Below are 16414 nucleotides of genomic sequence, written 5' to 3'. Positions count from 1 at the left end.
TTAATTCATTTAAATCTCTTCTCTTTCTGATTTAGTTGTACACAAGTGCCATCTTATCAGAGGCTGTATACAGACAGAGTCGCTGTACTTTTACACAATTTAATAGAGAATGATGTAACTAGCAAATTTCTAAATCACTTCATTTGAAAAATATGCCTACAATCCCCTAAAAAAAAGTGCAAAAAGTCATGGCCACTAGGGGTCTCACTTCCACCTAAGTTGCAGTCTACTGCCCGTTGTCAGGCAAGGTCCGCCCCTTGTAACAGAGACTCAGAAGACAGCAGAGAGGGAAAAAAATGGGGTGTCAGAGCTAGCAGAGATTCTGATAAAAACAACTGCTTCTACACAGCTTCTGACTTCACAGGAGCATCCTGCCTTTCTGCAAGTTTGATTTATCCCCATTTATCAGCTTTCTGATCATCCTAGAAGAAAACAAACAGTGGGAGTCAGGTCACTGCATACAGGACTGGTAGAAGGGAGACCCACTGCTTCTGAGAGAAATGCATCTAGCTATGTAGCTGAAACAGGGAATACTATGGCTGAAAAGATACTTTACGGAAGCCCAAACACAACTGTTCATTCACAGTTAGGATTACACAAAGAAGCACAGCCATTATGCAAACTTTTTGGAAACTCGGGTATGCTTTAAGGCTACTTTCTCACCAGCGTTTTTGCTGGATCCATCATGGATCAGCAAAAAACCTTTCCGTTTCTGAAAATACAACCGTCTGCATCTGTTATGAACGGATCCGGTTGTATCATAGTTATGACGGATCCGTCATGAACACCATAAAAAGTCAATGGGGATGGATCCGTTTTCTATTGTGTCTGAGAAAACGTATCCGTCCCCATTGACTTACATTGGGAGTCATGATGGATCCATCTAGGCTCCGCACCACAACACGGACAGAAAAATGCTGCTTGCAGCGTTATTCTGTCCGCGATGGGGATGCAACCAAACGGAACGGAATGTATTTTGGGGCATTCAGTTTTGTCCCCATTGACAATGAATCGGGACAAAACAGAAGAATTTTCCCCTGCTATTAAGATCCTATGATGGATCTCAATAGCGGAAAGGAAAAGCGCAGATTTGAAAGTTGCCTAAGGCGCATTTACATTGCACCGACTGGAAGATAATTATCAAGGAAGCATTCCTTCCTGACAATTGGCTGCTTGTCAGTTGAGGTGAAGAGCTACATTTACATGCATCAATCACCTCCACTGTATGAGGACAAATAACGGCTACTGCCATCACTCATCCTCATACTATTTAATGGTTTCTGGGCAGCAGATTGTGCTGTGTAAACCGCGATCTGCTGCAGGAAATGATTGAGGTGTGTGCACCAAAGAGTTTTGCTCGTTCATTGGGTGATTTGCGGCATGTTTACGCGGGCAGATTATCGGGAAACAAACTAATCTGCTCGACAACAGGGAAGTCTAAATGAAGCGTTACATAGGGAATGCTGTCAGACATGGCTATCAATCACTGATAAGACGGCCCCCCATGTACAACTGAACTCAGAAAGAGCAGAGATTTAAATGCATATATTACAAGTTTTGTTGAATCTTTTCCCACAAAACTATATATCAATCTGCTCAGCTCCTCCTGCTCTATAACATGCTGCCTGTAGAACAGGTCTATGTATATGTGACAAGTTCCCTTTAAAAATGGGTTTCCTAAACCAGCCAAACCCTTTTACAGCTTGGCTTTAACATTGTAACAATCACCCAAGCTCCCACAATGCAGAGCTCTCTGGTTTTGAGGATGCAGCAAACATTTACATTCTAGAAATAAAAATTGATGATAAAAATGCTTTACTTATCTTGCTCTGACATTTAAATACATTTAATCATTTTAAAGAGAAACTATCAGCAGGACAAGGCATTTTGCCTGGTGGGGTTAATCCCGCTGAGAGAAACAATACCTCACATATGTTCCCTGACTGTCCTGTTCCGGGGCACAGTCTAACAATCAGCGCATGCACAGTGCATCTGCCTCCGCCTCCCCCCAGCAGTGTAGTAGACTGCACATGTAACAATGATGTCATCTTCCTCTATGAAAGGTACGCATCCGGCTTCATTTGCGTGGAGCAGACGTTGGTGGTGAATGCGCAGTAGTCATCTGCGCTGTTAGGGAAGCTGAGGCAGATGAACTGCTCATGCACTAACAGTGTAGACTACAGCCCAGGGGCTAGTCCTGGCCCTGTCAATCAATGGGACTGGCCAAAGCGCATGCAGGAGCTGTGGTGTTCCGGGGGCTCAGGCCCAACCTTCAGTTCAGCGACGACCTAATTTGCGTATTAATAAGAAGTTATTTTTTATTTCATAGGTACAATACAACAGAGGAACATAAATTAAGTATCATTTTGCTTAGCAGGTTAAACCCTACCATACATTAGGTCTAGTTTAATAAGGTTGATCCTGCTGCCAGATGCTCATCTAATAGTATAATGTCATAAACAGCTTACACAAAAAGTGAAGATTTCCTTTACAAGGGGCCCCTATCTAGCCCCTAAAAATTGCTTTAGAAAATACTCAATGGTGTAAAATGAGTAATACTATTACTCACTATCGATTGCATACCGCACCTTGCCAGTCTCTCCAACCTGGCCCCCAGCAATGACATTTCGACACAGACATATGACCACTGGAGCCAGTCACTACTGAGGTCACCACAGCCGACAGAGAAGGCCAGGACAGAGAAGCTGGTGGAGGACCGGGAAGTGGCAGCAGGGGAACGGCGAGGTATTAGTTTGTTATTTCACACCACTGTAAGCGTTTGGTAACCAATTTTTAGGGGCTGGACAACCCCTTTATGTGTCTTGCGTTCTTTAGCAGACAGGTTCACAACACGTTTTTTGCACCCTATGGAAAGGTAACTTTTTTTTGTTGGCCAAATTTATCGTTACACCAGGACACAAAAATGAGGCAGGATCCGTCTTTCTGAGGTGTCTGTACAACAGAAGTTAATGGCAACAGCAGGGAACAGGTCAGGCTTGGGGGGAAAAGTACCATTTTTCTAATTTTCTAATAAAAAACAAAACCTTAACTTACCCTACCCAAACACACTGTAAAAAAACCTGTACAGATGACTGCAATGGTGAATATGACGAAGCAATAGTGAACCTTCAACCATTTTGGTACTTGGTAAGGGGAACACTCTGCACCTAAAACTTCCCGAAATGTACAACGTCCGGGTCTTCTACAGCACTGGACCTCATACCTGGCCGGTGAACGTCAAACAGATGAAATGTGGTGTGTGTCACAAGTGATCAGCTACATAGGACTTTATTCTAGAAAGTTACAACAAAGGTTAAAACCCAAAAAAAAAAAAAACTAAATAAAATAAAAAAAACTCTGTAGTATTAAAATCAACAGAATGAAATGGAAATATCGATTAGTGGCATCCTGGATGCAGGTGGTGAACAGAACACTGGTTACACTAGGTACAGTGTATAGCCCTTACACTGCTATAAATAATATAGCAATCTGTCTACTACATGGAATATTCTATGCACTTAAATATCCGGTTTTGTGTTTGTTTTTCTTTAACCAAAAGCCAACCAACCAGCCCCTTAATAATTCAGTTGATTTCCCTGACCCCCTTGGGACTGTGCAGCTTGGGAAAAAAATTCTAATTTTTTTTTACTTTTCAAATTAAAAAGGAGCATAGTGACTGCTGCTGGTGCTTTATCCCAGAAGGCATCTTTCTCAGTTAAGAGGGAGGTAGCTGCTTCTCGATAAAATGCTTGATGTCTGTCATTTCCTGATGGACAAAAAGAATTACATTTTTAGAATTTTTTTTAAACAAGCAAAATACGTATTAGCACAATGTGTTACAATGGTTGGGGGGTAATCGCGCAGTAAAGATAAATTCCTTCATGCCTAAAGATCTGGCATGAGACTAATTTGTAGGCACAATAAAAATAAATAAAGTAATAAAAAAAACTAAAAAAGTACAAACTAATAAAAATAACAATTACCAATACAATACTACTACAAATAGAATAATAATGCAAAGAACATAATTTTAGAAAACAGTGACGATCCCATCCCAGGCATCAGTACCTGCTGGAGCTACATTATAAACTGTATGTGACTGTCTTATTCATCTAGATCCATGTGTCTGCCACCAACCCCATTCATTTGCAGCAAACGGAATTTCAGTCTCAGAAATGTATGGAACAAATCCAGCACACGTATGTGCGTGTATATTTATAGGCTGATGGTTTTGAATATCTGATTATTCGGTAGGGATTCCAGATTTTTTTGGTAACGCACATGACACAAATAGGCTAGTGAGCTTTCCACATGATAGAAGTTTTCCATGATCCTCCACCGATGGTCCCATCCATAAACTGAACGTAGTGATCGCCATTGCAGGGGAATACCCTTAAAAAGAATCTTTTCATAAGGACTCACGCACACGTTTCTTTCCCCACGTCCAATCCAGATTTTTTGCTGATCGGATGCGGACCCCTTCACTTCATTGGGGCCGCAAAAGATGCGGACAGCTCATGTCCTATTCTTGTCAGTTTTGTGGACAAGGATAGGACGTTTCTGCAGGCGAAAAAAATATATGGCGTCTGGCTCTTGGCCAGTATCAGTGATTTGCGGACTGCAAAAATTTCCACTGATTTGTGCAAGAGCCCTAAGGTGAAGTCTGCGATTTTGGACATTAGTAAGTGGCTTGGATTAACTTTGCCTACATGATAAATGCCATTTGCTGAGGGGACACAACCCCTTTAAAAAGGTTTGTTCCAGTTGTGTCAGGATAGGCCATCACTTTATGGTCAGTGGAGGGCCGACCTCTGGCACCCTCCATGGACCGCAGCATTGGCGTAGTGCTGTGTCCCCTTTGCCGTTATAAAGTGAATGGTGGTTCGGAGTCCCAAATGATCAAAAAAATTATGGGGTATCCCAGTTATGTCATCACTTTATACGGTAGGAATATTATATATCTATATTCAATTTTCATAGGGGTTGGATATAGACCATCTTTTTCTCAATTCATTTAACTATTCCCCAATGCAAACTTTTATCCCTTTATCCCGTTTGAATCAAACTGCAGTCACACATGAACACCAACCACTCGATTAAACTGTATGAGCTGCCGAAGAAGCGGAGTACAAGCGCCTGACTATCTCCAGTAGCCCCATAGAGGTGAAGGGATTGACGGCCCCTGTTTTTGTGATCGTTGGGGGCTGCAGCAGTCTTTGTAATCGGACAACCCCTTCAAGCTCTATTCACATTTGCATCGAAGACTCCGTCTTTCATTGACAAGGCCAAACAGAGAAAACCTTATCACGCCTGGCCCTGTCAATCAAAGTAGAGAGGGTGCGGCAGCTGAAGAGGGAGCTGAGCCTCTAGGTGTAACAGCAACGCCCGCGTTGCTCCTAGAGGCTCATTTGCATATATCAAAACATCATTTTTCAAACCAACGCGGGCTCGTATGAACACAGGACCAGATGCCTTCAGCTGCCAAGCGCACATGTAACAGGTCAGTCAGGTACAAATCTGCTGACATATGCCCTTTAAATACCACATTCTTGTGGCGCGAGGGTGTGGAGATATTCCTGCAGGAGACATTTTCTTCCTACCAGAGTGTTTTAAGAATCAAAAGAATAAAAATAAATAAATAAAACATATCTTAAGAAGACTGTCTAAGATTTTGATATTGACAGCCTTTCCTCAGGATGGTCATCAATACCGGATCAGCAGGGGGGTCCAACACCCAACAACTCCGCTGATCTGCTGTTTGAAGAGACTGCGGCGCTCCAGTGAACGCGGCGTCCTCTTCCTAGGCTAGTGACACTGGTCAGGTGGCCTAGGCCCAGTTCAGCCCTATAGAAGTGAATAAGACTGAGCTGCAATACCAAGCACAGCCACTATACAGTGGATGGCGCTGTGCTTAGTAAATTGCGAGGAGGCTGCAGAGCTCACTGGAGCACCGCAGCCTCTTCAAACAGCTGATTGACGGAGGTGCCGATCTGATATTGATTACTTATCCTGAAGACAGGTCATCAATATTAAAACCCCAGAAAAACTCTTAATAATCTGTACAGTTTTTATCCATATCATCCTTTAACAAAGCCAAGTCATTACTATGAGAAGTTTATTCACCTGGTTGCAAGAGCTGTGTGCCAACCCTGGGTAGGTTTTGAATTTGATATTTGCTGGATTTATTACAGTTTTCAGCTTCTCTGAAGTCATGGAACCAAACATAAGAGGAACTAGCGGGTCACTTTCCCCATGGCACTGGAGAACAGAAACTTCTTTGTTGGCACTATTAGCAGCAGCCTGGCACAGAAGTAAACCAGCATTAGTTTCTGCAGAAAGTCAAACTGATGAGAAATCCAGTTAAAGTGCAATGTAAGGCAAATAACAAAAAAAAAAAAATCACAATGGAGACAGTCTGAGAGCGCAGAGCACCAATTTCTACGGCTACAAACCCTTTCACTCGAGAAGACTCAGAAGGCAATTATCGGGAATGAACAGTTCGTTCCTGAAACTGCCTGCTCGTCAGAGGAGGTGAGAGTTGCATTTACATGCAGCAATCGTCTCCCCTGCATGGAGAAGAGCAATTGCTTGCCCCAATAGAGAATCATTGTTTCTGGGCAGCAGATCCCCGTTTACAAGGGACAATCTACTGCCCAGAAACTGATTATGGTGTCTGCATCAACAATGCTTTCACCTGGTGAACAAGCACCTGTGATCTGTGGCATCTTTACGCAGGGCAGTTATTGGGAATGAGCAATTCCAAGAATAATCCTTCCCGATAACTGCTCAGATCATTAGCCTGTTTAAAAGGAGCCTTAGGGCTGTTTCAGAGGAGCGTGTGCAGTACGGGAATAACGCACCGGGTGCGAGCGTGATCCTCAATTCTGGACACTGCTCCTCTTGCAGGAGCGCATGGCATTATCATGATTTATAATGCTATGTGCCTCTGCATGACCTGCTACAGGATCATACGGACATAAAGCTGACATTAGGATTCTGCAGCAATAAGGTCATGCAAAGGCACATAGCATCATAAATCCGCACAATGCCGTGCGCTCCTGCAAGGCGAGCAGTGTCCAGTGTCGGAGCGCGATTCCGGCACAGTGCGCGCTTTTCTGAAACAGTCCTTAGGGGACAGCAACGATTTAGATGGAGCCTCAGACATTAGAAACTACTGAAAAAACAAGGAATACCCTATTGATTCGAATTTTCCTTTAAGAACGTTGCATCAGATTCCAAGCCACGGACATCTGAGTGGCCCCCAGGGGACTTGGATGGCTGGTAAGATTTGAAAATGACAGCTGTCCAAGCTCATGGACTGATGTGGTTCATGATGTCTTTTTAGACATAAGAGGTGAGTTATAGGTGGATTTTCTGTCTAACTCTTTTGCTGACAAAAGGTCTAATTAAAGCAGAAATTATACAATTCATCATATGCCCCTGTCCTGAGCGCGCTCTTCTCCTAGAAATTTCAGATATAGTTAAAAGAGGATATGTATGCTATGTAAATCCTTGTCTTCCCCATAAAACTACAATTCTGGGGCATTTTTGCGTTACTATTCCACTTGTGAATAATTGTTCCTACACTTACCGACAGTTTTACCGCATTTATTCCCGACCTGATTTCTTACAGCGATATCTTCTGCAGAAGTTGCTGCTAATTCTGCCAGTTTAAAATGCCAGATTTCAAACAAGACCAGGCCCACGTCTCTAGCTGCTACCAATAAGGAGATATCAGTAGCTAAATCAGCCCCCCTTTCCCCTTTTTCCAGAGCTGGACTCTGGCAAAACAGTTAGGGCTCATTCACATGACCGTATGAATGGGTCAGCATCCGTTCCGCAATTTTGTGTGGACACGTTCATTTCAACGGGGTCGCAAAAGATGTGGACAGTACACAGTGTGCTGACCGCATTAGTAGTTCCGCTCCGCAGCCCCGCAAAAAAAATATAGAGCATGTCCTATTCTTGTCCGCAATAGCAGACAAGAATAGGCATTTTCTATATATAGCGCCGGCCCTATGCGTTCGGCAAAATGTGGAACGTACTTGGCCAGTATCTGTGTTTTGCGGTACCGGTAAGTGCTTTTCCCAGAGCCGGAGCTGAGCTCGGGCAAAACAGTTGGGTGGTTAAAGAGGTTTTCTCATCTTAGAAATGAATGCTCACTTTGAGGGTCTCATTCTGGAGACATAGGTGGGCCTTGCACCTCTCTGACAGTGCGGCATATCCCAGAGGAGGTTAAATTCCAGTTTAAAAGGCAAATAAATGAAATGTTGCACACATTCAGTATAGGACCATTGTTATATTACCTGAGGAAAGGAGGTTCGGAGCGGCAGCCAACAACTTAGAGCAATAATCCCCGCTAGCTTCTGGTTTGATGTTAGCGCAGTGTACAGTGACAGGGCTCCTCCCTATGGAGAAGACGTGGGTTATTACACACAGGGAGGAATATACGATCGTGCCTTACGAGGAGACCGTTCATCTCTATAGATATTACATAAGTCTGAACATGCGATAATATCCATCCACCGCCCGTGGCTGTTACGAGCAGCGACGTAAATACTTTAAGATACATTTCCTTCTATTAAAAAAAAAAAACAAAAAAAAAGAAATCACGTCTGATATTCGGGACACTTACTGGGAAGGAATGCTAATTCCCAATAATTACAATGTGTAAATGTGTCGCCAATCACGCACATGTCTGTAGGGCGATTAGTCTTTTATACAGCAGACGGGATGATTGCTGTATGTGAATGCAGCTGAACGAGCTGGCAACAATCAGGAATGAAGAGGAGGATGCAGACACAGAGCCATAGCTCTACTAGAAATATAAAAGATAACTAGTCCCGTAATTGAGATAGTTAATATGATATCTACCTATACGCATGGGTGTACATGACAACGCCTCACACCTTGACCCTAATGCCAATCTCGGTGGAGGTTTTCTAGCTATGCATTATATTCTCTGAACAGCGACCAGGTTGAGTCGTATCCCTGCAGGATTGTTGTTGGGGGGAGAATTGTACTGTTCATGAAACATTGAGGTAATTTACCATTTTTACATATACCACTGGACATACTATGTGCTATGTTTATATCCTATTCATTGCACAAGAATGGGTTTTATTGTATGAAAGTTTTTTTTAGTAAAAATTATACCCGAAATATAAAAGATATTTAACGAGCATTTAAACCCAAAAGTAAAAATGGCCACGTATTAATAAACAGAAATTAAAGCAGCATCGCAATTGTTTTACCGAGGCCTCTTTCACACGTGCAGTCCGTAGTCTCCACACGCCGCCCCACTGACTGTCCATGGTGACGCCACAGAAGCATGCCCTATTTTGTCAGTGATTTTGGATCCCTCACGTTCATTAAAGTGTATGGGTAAGTATTTATTTTTTTTTTTTCTCCTCTCTCAGTCTGGATTGGGGTGGGGGTTCAGCGATAAAATAATGTTTTTGATTCCCCGTTTTTTTTTTTTTTTTTATATTGGTCTGTATTTAAAAAATGTTAAATAAAATGTGTATGGGTCCGCAAAAAACAAAACAAAACACGAATACAACACCAATGTCCTCCACGTTTGGTCCATGAGTTTCACAGACCACTGGAAGGAGATGCTCTGGTAAATAAGCAGTGTCCATAGAATACACAGAGGGCAAAAGACGGACCAACCTTGGGTTCCTCCCGGATGAACCACTGAGCATCTCGTCGCGACTGTCATAACGGACATGGACATGGCCTAACAAATATCTGCAGGCTTTGTTGTGCAGGAGATGAACAGGATTTACAGCCATATTGGTTTTCGCCTTAGATTTCGCTTCCCTGTACATCGTCATGCTGACAAAACAGTAGATCATCAGTTTCGGAGAAGTTAACTCACAGATGACAACCAATATGGTCCCCTGACAATAACAGCAAAACGCTAATATCTCTGTAAGTAAAAGCAGCAGAATTCTAAAACATTTGCGGTTTTGGGTGAATCAAACGCCATGGATTCTGAGAGGGTGGTTCTTGCGGGCGATGTGCATCAGCATACAGCAAGCTGCCCGCACCCAGAATGTAGTCTGCCATAAATGGTGCTGTAGACTGCAGATAGCACTTGCAGAACAAAGGCAGGAGACTATTTCCCCTATAGGATTGGGGTCCATTCACACGTCCGCAAAACAAGGACATCGGCCATGTGCGCTCCGCATTTTGGGGACTGCACATAGCCGGCACTATGATAGAAATGCCTAATCTCTCTGTGGGCATGCTCTATCTTTTTGGCGGGGCAGTGGAACGGAACTACGGATGCGGACAGCACACTCTGTGCTGTCCGCATCTTTTGCAGACCCATTGAAATGCAAAATTATGGAAGGGATGCAGACTTATTCATGTGAAAATGTGAATGGACCCTAAATCGCCATAGTCACCTTTACTCGTCACTCCCTGACTAAGCCTGTTTGGCGAAACGCGTTGGGCAGGTGAGGTGACACTGGGAAGGGGATCACTATCTTGTTTGATTAACTTTGTAACTTGTTGACTGATTGTATTTCCATTCTGTAAACCCTGTGCAGTACTGCTGTTACACTTGCAGGCTGTGTGCACATTTTCCTCACACCGGGGGTGTGCAGTGGACCAGGCACGTTCCAGCCTCCATTCAGTATTACCACATATTACTATCCCCTTCCCATGTGCTCTCCTCATATTCTTGCTACCACACTGGTTCATGTTTACTCCCCTTGCTATATGTATTTTTTTAAGTGATATCTAATAAATTACATTTTGCTACGTTGTTGTACTCATGTGCTAATTTGTTGGGTATGCACACCCATTTTGTTAGGTTTTGTTTAATACTATACAATAGGAACACCGATGTCGTAGACCTGCCAGCATCATGGACAACTACTGCACACTTGCCTGAGAGAATCCTCCCAAGAGGATTCTGTTTGAGGGGATCCCGTTTTTTACTTCTTGGTCTATCAGTGCTTTAACTGTTGGGAAAAAGAGAATTGGTGATGGACGGATATAGATAAAAATTCAACATCAATAATATAGGATGGATTTATTCTATAAGACAATACTAGGTCAGTGTGATCGTGCACCAATATCTGCACACAGAATACACTGCCGGACATAGGAAGTTAAAGGGGTTGGCCACTTTCCGGTTACTGTTGTCCAGTGTGTTTGGAAGATGATTATATGACACTTACTAATATAGTCTTTGTTGAAATTCTGCACCAATTTCTATATTTTATAAGGTATGCCCCTTGTTTACAAAGTTTTTTCTGCTGTCCCCACATAAGATGGCCGCTGATGGAGGGTCATGTGACCAGGCAAATTGCCTCCATGTGATGTCTGCTTCATTCAGGGCCGGCCTTTGGGGTGTTCGAGCTGTGCGGCCGCACAGGGCGCCATGGCAACAGGGGCGCCCGGCGGCCGACACAGCTCGCAGTCGGTCTCTTACAGCAGGCCGGCCCGAGATTGTGTGAGGCGGAGCTTAGGGGCGCAGGCGCAGCGTCCAAGTGCTACGCCTTCACAGAGAGCCGCTGAAGGACGGCGGCCGGTACTCTGCAGACAGGGAGGGAGCAGAAGACTTCAAATAGTGAGTACCTGTTCTTCTTGGATTTTATTTTTTTACCAAATATCTTTCATTAAATGGGGGCAGGGGACTGGATAAGGGTGACAGACACTGGGTATGATTAAGGGGCAGGGGACTGGGTAAAGGTGACACTGGGTATGATTAAGGGGCAGGGGACTGGGTAAAGGTGACACTGGGTATGATTAAGGGGCAGGGGACTGGGTAAGGGTGACACTGGGTATGATTAAGAAGGGCAGGAGACTGGCTCAAGGTGACAGGGTATGATTAAGGGGGGCAGGAGACTGGGTAAGGGTGACACTGGGTATGATTAAGGGGGCAGGAGACTGGGTAAGGATGACACTGGGTATGTGTAAGGGGGGCAGGGGACTGGGTAAGGGTGACACTGGGTATGATTAAGGGGCAGGGGACTGGCTCAAGGTGACAGGGTATGATTAAGGGGGGCAGGAGACTGGGTAAGGGTGACACTGGGTATGATTAAGGGGGCAGGAGACTGGGTAAGGATGACACTGGGTATGTGTAAGGGGGGCAGGGGACTGGGTAAGGGTGACACTGGGTATGATTAAGGGGCAGGGGACTGGCTCAAGGTGACAGGGTATGATTAAGGGGGGCAGGAGACTGGGTAAGGGTGACACTGGGTATGATTAAGGGGGCAGGGGACTTGCACAGGGCGCCTGAACACCTAAGGCCAGCCCTGCATTCAGTTACACCACAGCTGCCATCTGCACTTTTTCTGTTGGGAGTTTAGTGCAGGTGCAGTGTGTTTGAAAGGAAGTGACATCACCTGGTCACATGACCCTCCAATCAGCGATCATCTTATGGACAGGACCTCTGTGTGGACAGCCCCTCTGTGTGGACAGCCCCCACTTAGCAAACAAAGGAGTATACCTTATGAATTATACAAAACTGGGCAGAATAGCAAAAAAGGCTATATTAGCAAGGGTACTTTCACACTTGCGGCAGAGGATTCCGGCAGGCAGTTCCGTCGCCGTAACTGCCTGCCGGATACGGCAATCCGGACGCAAACTGATGGCATTTGTCAGACGGATCAGGATCCATCTGACGAATGCATTGCAATACCGGATCAGTCTCTCCAGTGTCATTTGGAATAACGGATCTGGTGCGCAGACCGAAAAGCCGGATCCGTTTTGCCGGAACACTTAATGCCGGATCCGGCACTAATACACTTCAATGTAAATTAATGCCAGCATTCCGGCAAGTGTTTAGTATTTTTGACCGGAGAGAAAACTGCAGCATGCTGCGGTATTTTCTCTGGCCAAAAAACGTAAAAGGGACTGAACTGATGCATCCTGAACGGAATGCTCTCCATTCAGAATGCATTAGGATAAAACTTTAGGATCAGGACGGAACTCAATACCGGAAAACAAAAACGCTAGTGTGAAAGTACCCCAAGTGTCATAATCTCGCACATTGGACAACAGTAATGAGAAAGTGGCCAACTTGTTTAATACAAGGCACTAACTAATGTATTGCGATTGTCCATATTGCTTCCTTTGCCGGCTGGATTCATTTTTCAATCACATTATACACTGCTCCTATCCAGGGGTTACAACCACCCTGCAATCCAGCAGCAGTGGTCGTGGGGACAAAGCTCCAGCCTCTCTAATGGCCTGGACCTTTGGGAGCGCGTTTGCCGTGCATGCGCAGCAGCTCCCGTCCCAGCCACCTCGTATCTGCGCTGCAGCAGTGGTCATAACCTCTGGAAACAAGCGTAGTATAATGTGATGGAAAAATGAATGAAGCCAGCAAAGGAGGCAATATGGACAAATCACAATACATTAGTTAGTGATCCGATACATGATGAATGCCATTTGATGAGGTGAGACAACCCCATTAAAGCTGCAAACTACACAAGTGATTTCCATAGACAAACCTGGAGGCAGAAAATTAAATGCAGGATAAATATGTAGGGCGAATGGTCTATACAGAATTGCTAAAAAAAAAAATCTGCAGCAGTCCTCTAAAGCGCAGGCGGCAGAATGTGGTCCTATGTAGGATCAGAATCTGCATTGCTTGCGTCTGCAAAATGCTGAAAACGATGAAAAACTTGAGACAAAATAGACAAGGAATATATTGTTTAAGACATTTCAGCGAGAAGTTGAATAGAAGCATTATATCGTCGGTACTCTGTATGTAACAGGTCATAGAGGGCACAGAAGGGGGAAAGCTGGTTCTAGGGAGTGAAGAAGGAGGCACCACCAGGGGTGTGGAGAGAAGTGGAGCAGTGCATGAGGAGAAGGCCTCCCAGTCACTCCAGAGCGGTGGAGTCAGCTCCACCAATGAGACATACCTAGAAAAGAGACAAACCAAGAGGAAAGGACAACTAACATCCCGACGACATGTTAGTATGCAGGAAGAGCCCTTGTAATCATCCTGCACCAGATCAAGTTGAGCCATCATTCAGAGGATGGGTTGAGATCCAGTCAAAGAGACTACTCCATTACAGGACCTCTCCCAGCAGGTCCGTTTTAGTAACTACTTGCATTCTTCATGCAATAACCATTCCAGAGCATGTATCCTCATTTCTCTGTGATGTGCCATTCCTTTATTATTCCTGCTAGAAATGATGAACGAATTGCTAGCAATTTGCAATAAAGGTCAAGATGGGCGCTACCAGTTAGTAGGACACTATCCAACCAGTGTTGCCAGTGTCAACCCCCCTAACTGGTAACACCCATCTGGACATTCCCTGCAAACTGCTAGTAAGTAATTCATTCCTAACCTCCAGCAGGAATAATAAAAGGAATGGCACACCATAGAGTCTTAAGAATAGATGCTCCAGAATTGCTAGTAGTGTTGTGCGAAGCGAGCTTCGGATCATAGACCCAAAGTCGTTTTGGTCAAAACTTTGTTTGAATGGTGTACTGAGATCCGTCTCCATACAGCATTCACATGTATGGGCTCCGGTCAGGTGAAATTCTTGTGAGACTTCGGACTTCGATTTTTCAACTTGGGAACCATTTTAAAACTTAAATCCAAAGTTGGCTTTGGTACCGAGTTTTAAAATGGTTTTCAAGCAATAGAGTTGAAGTCGGATGTTATTCACCGAAGTCTCATGAGATTTCGGAGATAACGAATTTCCCCTCGCCGGAGCCCATACATTTGGATGCTGTACGGAGACGGATCTCTATACAGTATTCAAATGACGTTTTGACTAAAGCTCACTTCGCTCAACACTAATTGCTAGTCTATGGGGAATGCAAGTAGTTACTAAAATCAGCCATGTCAGGAGAGGCAAGAGGTCCTCTAGAAATGATTCCGTCTATTGTCCTGGTAATTGCATCAGTGGCTAGCCTCCATGTGTAGCATGCTCGCCATGGGGCTGGAGCTCTGGATACTCGGTGCCACCTACGACTATTGAGGATTCTATGGGCTCACCTCTACTCTGCTGACGCCCGACCATTGTTTCCGTGTAGCCCTAGTCTAAGGGTCCATTTACATGTCAGTATTTTGTAATCCGCATACGCTCCGCAAATTTGCGGAACCGAATGCGGATCCATTCATTTCAACAGCCCCGCAAAAAATGCGGACAGCACTCAGTGTGCTGTCCGCATCCGCTGTTCTGTTCCAATATGCGGATCCGCAAAAAAAAATAGATCTTGTCCTGCTATTGTCTGCAAAATGCAGTCCGTGGTCCCATTGTAGTCAATGCGTCCGCAAAAATGCGGATGAATGTATCAATATGTCATCCACAATTGCGAATCCGTTTCCAGGAAATAGAACTGTTTTTTTTTTTTAGTACCCTAGCAACATATACACCTCCTTCCGTTTTTTTGCGTACAATTGGCAAAAACAGAAGGTTTTTGCGGAAACACTGATCCACAAAAAAAACGGAAATCTGGAAAAGTACAATACTGACATGTGAATGGACCCCAAGTCTGTGTACCTTATGCCAAGTGGAAATCCCAGAACTAGTCACTGAATGGTTAAGCTCGAGTTGATCTTTCGGCTGCGCCGTTCTAATCTGATGAGGGAGGGGGGCTGTAGATGGAGAGAATCTCATTATGACCTCCATAATACAGACAGATCAGGAATGGTGTATGCTAGGGCTCAAACAGACCTGTGGAGACTGGCCGTCCTCGCCTCCCTTCTGGTTCAGTGTGATAGGGAATTACAGATGATTGGCCATTTTTTATGTGTGCTGTACGGATATATCCAAAGCAACATAACCGCAATTTCACATTTTTCGTGCAAAAATTCCCTAAGGTTCTCCATTAACGCATACTGGAGGATAGGGTTAATATTACCCTGTATGGAGGAAGCAAGCTTAAAAGGAAGAGCTGCAGCGTTTCTTATGCCTCCTTCTATTTTCCCAGCATAAGAAATGTGTCCGTTTTATGCCAATTACATCCACTCAGGCGTCACTTGTACTAAGGACACAACTAAGCCCCTCACGGAGTCAGTTGTGAAAAAAAAAAAAAAAGACACTTGGAAACACCTTTCCTACATCTTATTAGCACCCTTAAAGGGCACCTGTCAGCAGATTTGTCCCTATGACACTGGCTGACCGGTTGAATGTGCGCTTGGCAGCTGAAGCCATCTGTATTAGTCCCATGTTGATATGCGCCCGCACTGCTGAGAAAAATGAAGTTTTAATATATGCAAATGAGCCTCTAGGAGCAACGGGGGCGTTACCATTGTAGAGAGAGCTGAGCCCATTGCTCCTACAAGCTCATTTGCATATATTAAAAACTGGATTACACTTACTGGTAATTTCCTTTTCATTAATCCTCCACAACAGCATACCATGAGAGATGGCCCTCCTCCAACCAGGTAGGCACAGGAAGCATAAAATTAGGCCCTCCTAAAATTCAC

The 16414-nt window shown here is 44.3% G+C and overlaps 1 protein-coding gene across 1 annotated transcript in view; it reads right to left on the bottom strand.

The window, feature by feature from the left end:
* Nucleotides 1–3269: 3269 nt before the first annotated feature.
* Nucleotides 3270–16414, bottom strand: part of LYPLA1 (lysophospholipase 1) — a 29193-nt gene continuing 16048 nt past the window's right edge. The window contains exons 6-9 of the mRNA XM_040434307.1: nucleotides 10900–10973; nucleotides 8307–8408; nucleotides 6124–6300; nucleotides 3270–3766 (exon numbers count right to left, since the gene is read on the bottom strand). Coding sequence (XP_040290241.1) covers nucleotides 3716–3766; nucleotides 6124–6300; nucleotides 8307–8408; nucleotides 10900–10973 — 404 coding nt within the window. The 3' untranslated portion in view covers nucleotides 3270–3715. The remainder of the gene's footprint in view (nucleotides 3767–6123; nucleotides 6301–8306; nucleotides 8409–10899; nucleotides 10974–16414) is intronic.

The sequence above is a fragment of the Bufo bufo genome, chromosome 5 (assembly GCF_905171765.1).
Source record: "Bufo bufo chromosome 5, aBufBuf1.1, whole genome shotgun sequence".
Taxonomy (NCBI): Eukaryota; Metazoa; Chordata; class Amphibia; order Anura; family Bufonidae; genus Bufo; species Bufo bufo.
Note: the sequence above shows the minus strand (reverse complement) of the source record. Positions and strands in the feature narration are given on the sequence as shown.